The 11,219-nt window shown below is 47.9% G+C and overlaps 1 protein-coding gene across 1 annotated transcript; it reads left to right on the top strand.

Annotated features, from left to right (window-relative positions):
• The first annotated feature begins 1,149 nt into the window (after nucleotides 1-1,149).
• On the top strand, nucleotides 1,150-8,765 carry LOC127329907 (obtusifoliol 14-alpha demethylase-like). The gene is made up of 3 exons (XM_051356314.2): nucleotides 1,150-1,242; nucleotides 4,894-5,407; nucleotides 7,621-8,765. The coding sequence occupies exons 2-3, from the start codon at nucleotides 4,934-4,936 to the stop codon at nucleotides 8,617-8,619; spliced, it is 1,473 nt and encodes a 490-aa protein (XP_051212274.1). The 5' UTR covers nucleotides 1,150-1,242; nucleotides 4,894-4,933; the 3' UTR covers nucleotides 8,620-8,765.
• The last annotated feature ends 2,454 nt before the right edge of the window (nucleotides 8,766-11,219 follow it).

The raw sequence follows: 11,219 nt of genomic DNA, 5'->3' as shown, positions 1-11,219 counted from the left end.
TTGGTCCCTGGCTAGTCGCTTGGAACGAACTGCTTCGGCGGTTGGATTTAATTCAATTGGTTCAGAGGATGGATGAATTTCGTTGGAGTCTCACCAAGAATGGTGTATTTTCGGTTAGCTTCATGTACAAAGCTATGAGTATCCCAACGCAATGGTATTAAATAATAAATCCATCTGGAAGATGAAGATACCTCTTAAAATAAAGGTCTTTGCATGGTATCTTCGTCGAGGTGTGATTCTTACTAAAGATAACCTTGTAAAACGCAACTGACACGATTGTACGAAATATGTGTTTTGTCACGAAGATGAGACTATAAAACACCTTTTCTTCACTTTTCGGGTTGCTAGATCTATATGGTCAATCATTCAGATAGGGTCTACCTTATATCCACCTCGTAGCATTGCAAACATCTATGACAATTGCCTTAATGGGGTGGATTCTAGGTACAAATTTATTATCGGAGTGGGAGCGATTGCGATAGCATGGTCGTTTTGGTTGTGTAGAAATGACAAGGTTTTTAATGACAAAAATTACTCTATCATGCACGTTATTTACCGGTGTACCGCTTTGCTCCATTCATGGTCGCCACTTTAGAATTTGGAAGATCGAGACCTATTTACGGAGGTGTCTACACGGTTGAAGAACACGGCCAGTGAGTTTATTTCCCAACATGGGTGGCTGCATAGTCGGAGGATTGAAGCCAATGGAGCTTTATAGTAGTTAGCTTTTTACATCGTTCTTTTATATCATTTTTTTGATACTGGACTACTAAGCGGTGATGTGCATCCTAGTTATGCAGAGGCTAGGTGTAATGCTTAAAAACATTTTAACTAATAAACCGCCCCTTATCAAAAAATGTATACTACACCACTTCTTATAAATACACACATACTTCATCTGTCTCTTATATGTTATCTTAGATTCGAATGTATCTATACATAAAATATTTCTAGATACACCAAATCTATGATGACTAATATGAAGGAGAGGGAGAGAGTACATGTTTAATAGTGACCAGATCTGGCTTTACTTGTTCTTAGCCGCCACCGCTTGGGACGTAGTACTAAATTATTATATACTATGCCTGAGGAAAAGGTACTTCTTTATATATGTTAGTGCAGCCTTACGTAGTCCAGGAAGTTGCCAGATTGCAATCTTCTTCTGCAGTGCTAGTTAACAAGAGTCATCTCTTTCGACAGTGAAGTGCGTACGGGTGCAGAGGAGCTGACGTTCGTATTCAGGTACCTTCGATCTGCTATTTCGTCACTCTTTGGTTTGAGCTTTCTTACAAAATCTTGGCAATCTACACGATTTACTTTCTGTATCTTTATCCATATTAGATAAATGTCTGTGCTTCCCTACAGAAGTTATTTGTGTTGGTAGTACACTCTTTTTTCAAAAAAAATGTCGTTTTATTAGTTAAAAGATTTAAGTATTCCATTCGGCTAGTTGCTTACACTCTCGTAATATCACAGTCACTTGCTTTCTGCAAAAAAATGAAATTATCTCATAATCCATATTAGAGTCAATTAATATGAACCGGAGGGAGTACTTAAATCTTAACTGTTAATCATGAGTTCCTCTTACGAAAAAATAATTAGACAATTGCATAGACATCATCGAATGTTTGATAATTACGATTTTCATAATTGAAAAAATAACCCGTAAGCTTAAAGGAGTATAAGAGTGGAGATATTGCTGCTCTGCAGCGTAGCCATCCAGTTCATCGTACATAGAAGTCCAGTTTACAAAGAGAATTACTGAATCCGAAGGAGAAGCGTGTGGCCTGCTCGTTCGCTCCTGCTCACGAACTGACGGAACGGTCGGTTGCCATGATGGCCACCGCCCCAAAGAAGCTAGATACCTCTTGCGCGTTGTCCCTGTCTAGATCCAACGATTGGGAGACCATACACCCCACTATATAGCCCGTTCTGGTGGCCCCGAGCTGAACATCGCTGCGGCCGACAAGCGCCTGAGCTCTCTCCTTCTTTTTTTTTTTGAACACAGGATGGGTCTAGAAGGTCACAGTAACTGCATTAATTCAGAGCGGTGTGGTTACAAATTACACATAGGGACTGAAGAAGTAAGAAAATTACACAAGCATCCTCTAGTTTTTCAAAAAGGACCCTAAAAAGAAAACTGGAAACGCCATCGAGTCCTTCTCCACCGATGTTGACGAACAGCTCACCGCCATGGCCACCCACGCTGTCTCCGGGGACGAAACCACTTGGGACAGTGCAGGTGATGGACGCCTTGACGGTGCTGAGGAAGATCTTCCCCTCTGGCACTCTGGCCTGTAGGAAGTAGTAGAGGTAGCACCGGCAGATTGCCGGAGCCAGCGCTCGGAGCGGCCGCCCTTCAGCCATGAAAGTCGGCGGCAGGACGGCATCAGGCCGTCGACGAGATGCCGCCGAGTGTGTGCTCCCGGCTGCAGCTGCTGCTGGACGATCCTGCTCAGAGCCAAACAGATCCGGCCAGATCCCATCGCCAAAGCTTCTTCTCGTCACCGAGACGACAAGAAAAAGGCTAGGAATCTCCAGATCCTGAAGCTCTTGGGACATACCGGGCTTATTTTGTGTGGAGGGGAAGAAGTTGCTGCTTGTCACCTTCGGCTCCGTCCACCGGAGCACCGTGAGCAGAAGAAGCACCACCCCCAGTTGCCGAGCGCTGCCCGTCGACCTCGGCCACCAAGACTCCACCGGCATCAAGCCAAACTGGGACAAAGCCCAAACACAACTAGTACTAGATCTACTATATACAGTCCAGCCTCCTCCCTCACGCCACCTCCGGCCGGCGAAGCCGCCGGAGAGGAGGGAGGGAGGAGCCGGGATCTGAGGAGGGCCTCTCAAGGGGACGGGAGAAGGGAGAGAGGGGAAAAGGGGGGAAATGGTTGAACTCTCTCCTTCCAATGACCGGCAACGGGCACATAAACGATTGGTTTCAGAGTGAATTCCATTTTCTACCTTCAAACTATCAATTTGTGACGCATGTTACCTCATTTAGTGAAATATTTGCAACAATAGCTCAGTTGGTGTCACACATACATAACTACAGTAGTAGAGTAAAAAGTAGAATTTACTCTAGTTTGAAATATCCAGCTATAGCCTTGCTAGAGCCTTTTAAAGAAGGTGCATAAAAGTACATTAGTCCTTCTATATCATTTTTTGTAGGCTGCCTCCGATATTTCAAACATTGACATGAACACATCCGTTGGGATAATTTTTCAGTGTCGTCTTAGCTCCCTCTTTTCCCTTTTTGTCCGGTGGATGCACCACCTTGTGAGATCGACATATTGATTGCCTGGTAGAGAAACAAACAGAGTCCACCGGCTGTGCAGGCCTCCTGATTCCCTTGATCGTCCCCTCCAGGCGATCAGGTGGGTCAACCCTAGATCGCAGCCACCACGCCGACCCCCTTCTCCTTCACCCATCCTCGCCATTCCTGGAGGCCGCCGGCAAATCCCTGGCCGCTGATGAAGGGGCGGGGCACTTGTGCGGTTGCTTCAAGAACTCTACAGGGTTCTTCGTCGAAGGTGGTGACACTACTAGGAAAAACCCTACCGCCAGAGCACCACAATTGCCTATCGCCGACGTACCAGCGCGCGCCGGTGGGAACATGCCAGTGGCAATAAGTTATCGCTGGTGCACCAACTTGGAGCGCCGGCAATAACCTGATTTATCCCCGGTGCACTAGCCTGTTGCGCCGGCGGTATTGTTTCCAAAAAAATTTAAAAAGGCCAATCTAGATCTAGATCTTGATCTAGATCGGGAACCATGGCCGTGGTGTCATCTCCGCGCCAGTGTTGGAGGAGGAAGAGGAGGAGTAGGAGGACAAGGTAGTGGTCTCACCTTAGGTTTTCACCCTGAAAAACATCGACTTGCTACTTGAGAAGCACAAACCAAAAATGTAGTCCCTGAATGTGTTGCCACCCCCACTTGACGAGGCCGCTACTGCAAATCACCAATCATCGGGCTCACGGGCTCCGCGTTTGGACAGGAAAAATGCCGCTGTCAAGCCCGCAAATCATCCCATGAAGCAATGTCTTCATCGCATCGAGGATCCCGCCTTCCGCCGTGACCTTTTGTCCATCCAATCTCACAGCCGTCTTGGAATTACCCGCATCTACCAACACCATGGAAATCGCAATTTTGACATGTCCCGTGGTGTCATCTGAAATCGGAGCTTCGCAACGCATCCCACTGAAGCCCCACCGGCTGCTATCTGTGGATGCGCCGGGCCGGATCCCCTTCAAATGACCAAGTACTCTTCGATCCAAAGGTCTAGGAGCGCCCTGCGCTTGTCCATAGAGACCGCTGGAGAAGATGATCTGGAACTTGGGCAGCCGACTTGGAGCCCTGCACTTCAGCATCTGGTCGATGAGTGCACCGGATCGGCGGTGGCCTGGGCAGCTATGCAGCCAACGAGATCGACCAGGCCAAAACGCTGGAATGATCCTACCAGAAGAAAGTTTTTAATAAGTGTCTATATACTCTGTTTGACTGATCGTTGGTGTCATAACATCAAGTTACCATGAAGTAAGTAAGGAAAATAATTTGGCATTATTTTTATAATTGCACAGAAGGTGTCAAAAAATTACTTAAAACTTTGGAAACTTCATTTGAATTTTCATGACAATGTAATCGTGTATCCGTTATTTGTATCACACATCAAGGGGATGTTGACAATTCATTATTCAGTTATCGAGTCTCGGGTAATACTTTTAATTTAAAATGCTGCAACAGATTATGCCAGGTCACATCTCCTTTTCAAAAAAATGTTAGCAGGCTTTTATTGTATTTTGAAGGTCTAAAAGTGAATGTGGAATGTCGTATTTTATGTAGAGACAATAAATTGATTTTAACCTTTAAAACATGATCTTCATGTTTTTGTAGTGCCAATCTAATCAGCTCTACGGGCTACAACTACAACGACATGGATTTGCCCATTAGTGTTGTGTTGCTGTCCCTTGTGGTCTTTTCTATAACTGCAGTTGTCACAAAAATTGCAAGTCGAAGAATTACAGTCGATCCTTTGTGCACTCCACCGCCTCCACCTGTGGTGAAGGGTATTACTTTCTTAAGATTCTTATGTACGATGTGTACAAAGGGTCCTGAAGCTGCAATGCTTTCTCTCTATAACACCCTTGGCAGTGTGTTCACAATAAGTTTTCTCTGGAAAAGGATAACCTTCTTAGTTGGACGGGAGGCTTCTAACATTTTCTTTCGAGGGATGGAGTCTGAGATTACCCATGGAGATATATATGAGTTCACCGTGCCAATATTCGGCAAGGAGATGGGTTTTGCTGTAGATTACACCACTAGAATGGAGCAGAATCGCTTCTTTGTTGAGTCCCTGAGGCCGGCGCAACTGAGGAACCATGTCAACCCCATGCTTCAAGAAGTGGAGGTAAATTGCAAAACCAAAGGATATTTGTTGGTTGCTCCATAATCGTCATTTCTCAGCACAAGTGTTTGTTAAATTGTTTGGTATTTGTTATTGTATGGAAATAGCCTGTTGCCTTCGCCGTACATATTAAGTAGACCTTTTACATACTCGAGCGCTAATTTATTTAGTCTAGTTTCCACTGTCAAAGGGGACAAACTAAAAAAATGACCAGTTACGTAGGTTTTTGTCATTCATACTTATATAAGTTCTATAGAAACATCGACCTAGTAAACAAACCCCTAGCCGAACACCTCCCATCCCCGTGCGGCGGCGCACCGCGCCGCACCGGGGTGCCCAGCCCGGCGGCCGCCTCCCTCCCTCCCCTGTGTTCATCCCGGCCCGCCGCCGCTGCCGGAGGCGCCGCTGGGCAAAGCCCGTTTGGCGTGGTGGCAGCGGCGGATCTCCTCGGTCGCCGGCATGGCGTGGTGGCGGCGGCGCCCGCTCCGGCCATCTACGGCACTGCTGCAGGCGGCGGTGGCGGCCATGGCTCCTCGGTGAACTCCAGCGGCGGACGGCCATGGCTGCGGGTAGGCGGGCCAGGTCTGAGCCCATCTGGGCTTGGTCGGGCTGTGTACACCTGCATCTCTGGTGTCCCTATTGGTTGTCGGCGGTGCTCCTGGGTCTGATCTGCAGCATGAGGAAGCTTGGGCGGTGGCGGTTTCCTCTTTCGTCAGTGGGGATCGGCCAGTTTCGTGGCTATTTTGACGGGTCTCGCGATCCATCATCTAGTCCCCAATGACGAGACGTGGCTGCCGGTGAAAACCGGCCTTGACTGCAGTCATGGCGGATGATGGCGGCGCCTGTTCGTCACATCCTTATTGAAGGCATTGTTTCCTGCAGCTGCGTTAGTCCCAGACGGCGGCGTGGCTGCCGGTGAAAACCGGTCTTGACTGCAGTCATGGCGGACGATGGCGGCGCCTGTTCGTCGCATCCTTGTTGAAGGTATTGTTCCTGCAGCTACATTCGTCTGGGCTGCTCCGGGGGAAACCCCAGACTCGGGTCTCCCGGATCGAACGATGGCGGCGCGCAACGGCGTTCTCCCTGTTGGGGGTATCGTTTTTGGAGCAGACAACGGATGGCGGTGGTGCTGAGGTGGAGCGGTGTGCTTTTGCTGTGTCGGCGTCGTTGAGTCGCCATGGCATGGTGCAGTGGTGTCTCAGCACGGATGCAGTGTGATGGACACGCGCAGGATGGTGGAGTCGTCTGGCGCCGTGGCGGCATCAATGGCAGGCATGGCATGGTCAATGCGGTGATCTCTTTTGAAGATGGAGTCGAGGAAGACGGCGGTAGCAACTTCTATGGCGTGTGCGTTGGCGTATGCTGACTGGATGTGCTTCTCATCTGCTATTGGGCGGTCTGGGAAGACATTTAATTTTTGGATGATATGAGTTGGTGAATTGTCACCCACTTCATCCCACTTTAGGTTTAGCGAGGTGGCTTCAAGTTTTGATCTTTTGTATTGCTCTTGTAAGGTGTTGTGAATAATCTAATAAAAAAAGCTGTGTGCATCCTTTGGATGCAGAAACTGGGGCGATATTCCTCCTATTTCGAAAAAAAAGAAACATCCCGCTTGACATATTGCAGTCTTGTTTGGTTGGTCAGTCACCACATAATACGATACTCACAGAAACTAGGATCTCTGACCGGCAAACTATCATCACAACCTTGATGAAGGGCCATTACATATTATGTCTTCCTTTAATATCAAAATTATATTTTTGATATAGTTTACATATATGGTTAACGTAAATATATACCTTTTTCAGCAAAAGCACAAATATAGATACTGCCTTTATATATATAGGAAAACAGTGGGAAAAATTAATAGGCTATATCTATCAACCGATGCAAATGCCAGAGGTTATCCTCCTTGTGAAAAAAAAAAACAAAACTATATTTTACTATCACTTTACTTACTTGGATAAGAATATGAGTATCACAATATTTGATATACTATTTTGTAGTACATCGCTTTACTAGGGCAAGCTGTCGAATAGCCTTATCCAGTTCGAATTTCTAATAGAGAAAATGGTGCAAGATGTCTGAAAAAATACTATCATCATTTCCTGCAGTATGAATGCTACTACTTTAATTCTTTCAATGCATGTTTGTTTTCTGCGATGTGCTTGATTCACTTGATTGACCACGTGCGCTAATGTATTCATATTGCACAGAACTACTTTGCAAAATGGGGAGATGAAGGGATAGTGGATCTGAAACATGAATTTCAGCAGCTCCTCATGCTAATCTCTAGCCGATGCCTGGTTGGCAAAGAGGTCCGAGAGAAGATGTTCGGCCAGTTCTGCACATTGCTCCATCAAATTGAGGAAGGTTTGAACCTTGTGAGCTTCTTATTCCCATACATCCCAATCCCAGTAAATCGTCGGCGTGACAAAGCACGGATCAAGCTTACGGGACTGCTTTCAGAGATTGTGATGTCACGTAAGAGCTTCGACCGTGTCGAGGAGGATGTGCTCCAGAGACTCATGGATTCAACGTACAAAGACGGCCGTGCCACGACCTTAGGAGAGGTCAGTGGGTTAATCCTCGGTTTGATTTTTGCTGGCAAACACACAAGCGCAACGACTATCACGTGGACTGGAGCACAACTTTTGAGCCATCAAAAGTTCTTAGTTGCAGCTATGGATGAGCAAAAGCAAATAATTGGAAAGTACAAGGAGAACATTGACTACAGTGTTTTGTCAGAGATGCGGACGCTGCATAGTTGCATCAAAGAGGCGGCACGTATGCACCCTGCATTGCCAACATTAGTCCGCAAGGTACAGAAAGACATCACCGTGACTTCAAAAGGGGGAAATGAATATGGTATCCCAAAAGGCAACACCTTAGTAAACCTTGTCTTGGTGAACGGCATGTTACCACACATTTACAATGATCCTGAGGTGTATGATCCAGATCGGTTTGGTCCAGGGAGGGAAGAGGACAAAGTTGCTGGTAAATTCTCTTACACATCATTTGGATGTGGAAGGCATGCTTGCAGCGGCGAGGCCTATGCTTACATGCAAATTAAAATTATCTTGAGCCATTTGCTGAGAAATTTTGAGCTCAAATTGATTTCTCCATTCCCCAAGGCAGACTGGAGCAAGATTACGCCAGAGCCCAAAGGAGAAATGATGGTAAGCTATAAGAGATGTCGTCTGGCAGGCAAATAATTAAGATATTTCATCTTCCCAGCAACATGTATTTGCGTGTAACTAATAATTCAGATATTTCATCAGCCTAGCAACATGTACTGGCGTGAACGTGTCTTTGCCTGTAGTTTTGCGTGGGTTTAATCATATTAAGGTGTTGTTTTATATTTCATCTAGTCTTTACCTCCACTTAAAATACATACCTTTTGTTTCAACATTTCGGCGGTCGGTACGGTTTTGTATATTTTTTTATCATAATCAATGAATTGTGTTTTTTTGTTTTTTTATTTATGCATGGATGTGATGCAGTGGTCACTGTAGAACCATAGATAGGGACAGAGATTGGAGGAATACGGTTGATGTTGTATTGAGCCTCTTGGAGCGATTATATAGGGTACAAGACGTGGAATTTAAGATAGCTCTCCTAGAGATATGGTAAATAAAGATTACAAACCATAGACTACCTAATATACCTATAACAAATATATCTCTAACACTCCGCCGTAGTCGTAGCAGTAGTGACGTGAACAACAGTAGCATCGCAGACGGTCAGACTGAAGAGAAGCCGAAGGTAGGAACCAGCGGGCTGGCACTCCCCCGCAGTCTTAGCGGGAGCGCCGTGGACGATGTCGTATCGCGGATGCTTAGACTGTAGAAGAAGTCGAGGTGCTCATGCAAGGTGATAGCCCTTTGTGCCATTGTCGAGGTAGCCGAGAGCGTGGGTGCTGCAACCGTGGCCAGGGCAGCCGCGCGAGGGGATGCCGTGGTCGATGTCGTGGTCGGGTGCCGGTGTCGAGGTAGCCGCTCATGAACCCGCAAGTGCATAGTGCGCAAGGAGAGTGACGGAACGCGTCGAGGCAGTTGTCGAAGAGGGTGTCGATGTTGAAGTTGATGCAGTCGAAATCGATGTAGTCGAAGCCGTCGAGGACGAGGTGCTCCCCTAGTTTTTCCAGAACTAGGAGCATGTCGGGGACGAAGGCATACTCTGGTTTTGCCAGAACCGAGTACGTAAAGACGAAATCGGCGACGCGGTCGAGGCAGTCGTAGAAGAGTCGATGCCGAGGAAGACGTTGTCGAAGCCTATGAGGACGAGGCGCCGATCCGAGCTTGCCAGGCCCGGGGATGCGTCAGGGAAGAAGGTACGTACCGGTGTTGCCAATACCGGGTGTACGAGGGCAGGGACCATCATGGACCATGCGCTGGTGTCAGGGGGAACAACAGAGAAGGCCTCCAGAGCGGTGGCGAGACTCAGAGCGGCGAAGAGGGAGAGGTGCCGATGCAGTCCGCGGCCGTTGGAGTAAACAAAGTAGTCGGGGACGAGAAGACGACGCTGGTGACGAGGTCGTGGTGGACGGAGACGTAGAAGGTGGCGAAACCAGCGGTGGGCGTGCTGGACGCCTGGATTTTGGAGGTGGTCGGTGCGGCCTACGACGACAAGAAGTAGTCATGCAGGTTACCTGTGGTGGTGCGGCAGCGGTACTCGAATTAGGCGAGGAAGAACCCGATGACATGACGTAGACCTTGCGCGGACGGTGGCAACCCGCGTCGATGGGGTGGCGTAGTAGTAGCCTGGAATGTCGGTGAGCGTGGGACGGCGAAGGTGCCATGTGCAGCGATGCCGCCTCCCGAGGGCGTGGTGCTGCAGGATGCGAGTCAGTGCAGCGGCAGCAGGAACACCCGCTACGTAGACGCCTTGAAAGGTGCGTCGGAGCCCGATAGAGTGTACCAAAGCCGGCGCCTTGAAAGGTGTGCCTTGAAATATGTATTCTGCTTTTGATCCATTTCCTTTCCATCTAACGGTGCGATGAATCAATCCTTTCCTATAAAGCATCTTCTTCTTCCTCATTCTTTCCCCTTCGTTGCGCCGTTCAAATCTCCTCTCTCTCCTTCGCCATTACCATCCTCAAGCTCTGCTCCATTGCGCCACCAAGCACTCTCCTTTTCCGCCAAAGCTCGCTTCATGCCTCCACGCACAAGGCTAGCCAAACACTCTGCTCCAAAAAACCCTGCTGCTATGGAGGATGTGGAGATCTCCGGATGGGAGAGATCCAAGCTCTCCAACCAGGACAAGAGGGGCCTCAAGAAGCTTGGCCTGGCGCAGAAGGAGGACTCCCTCATCTTCCCCGGTGACGAGAGCGCTCCAAATCCTCGAATCGGATACCGGGTAACGTTCATTGACCATCTTATCCGTGGTCTCTCCACCCCTGTCCATGAATTTCTGCGTGGACTTCTATTTTGTTTATGGGATTCAGCTGCACCAGCTTACCCTCAATTTCATCCTCCATATCTCCCTTTTCATCATCCTCTGTGAATGTTTCCTCGGGACCCATCCCCATTGGGGCCTGTGGAAACGTATCTTCTATCTCCGGCGCAACAACTCTCGCAGCGTTGTCTACAATGTAGGCGAGGTGTGCATTTGCGTCCGCTTCGACGTAGATTATTTTGATGTCAAGTTCCTTGATTCCATCCAAGGATGGAACAAGAGGTGCTTGTACATCAAAGACGAATATGTCGGCAATCAGGAGTACGGCATTGCTCCTTTTGACGGTGCCGCAAAAATCATCAGACGCCGGTCCTGGGACGCCGAAGCTTCTGCCGAAGAAAAAGCGGCTACCGACGGT

Source organism: Lolium perenne, chromosome 2 (genome assembly GCF_019359855.2).
Source record: "Lolium perenne isolate Kyuss_39 chromosome 2, Kyuss_2.0, whole genome shotgun sequence".
In the NCBI taxonomy this organism is placed as follows: domain Eukaryota; kingdom Viridiplantae; phylum Streptophyta; class Magnoliopsida; order Poales; family Poaceae; genus Lolium; species Lolium perenne.
This window is presented reverse-complemented; position numbering and strand designations above follow the sequence as displayed.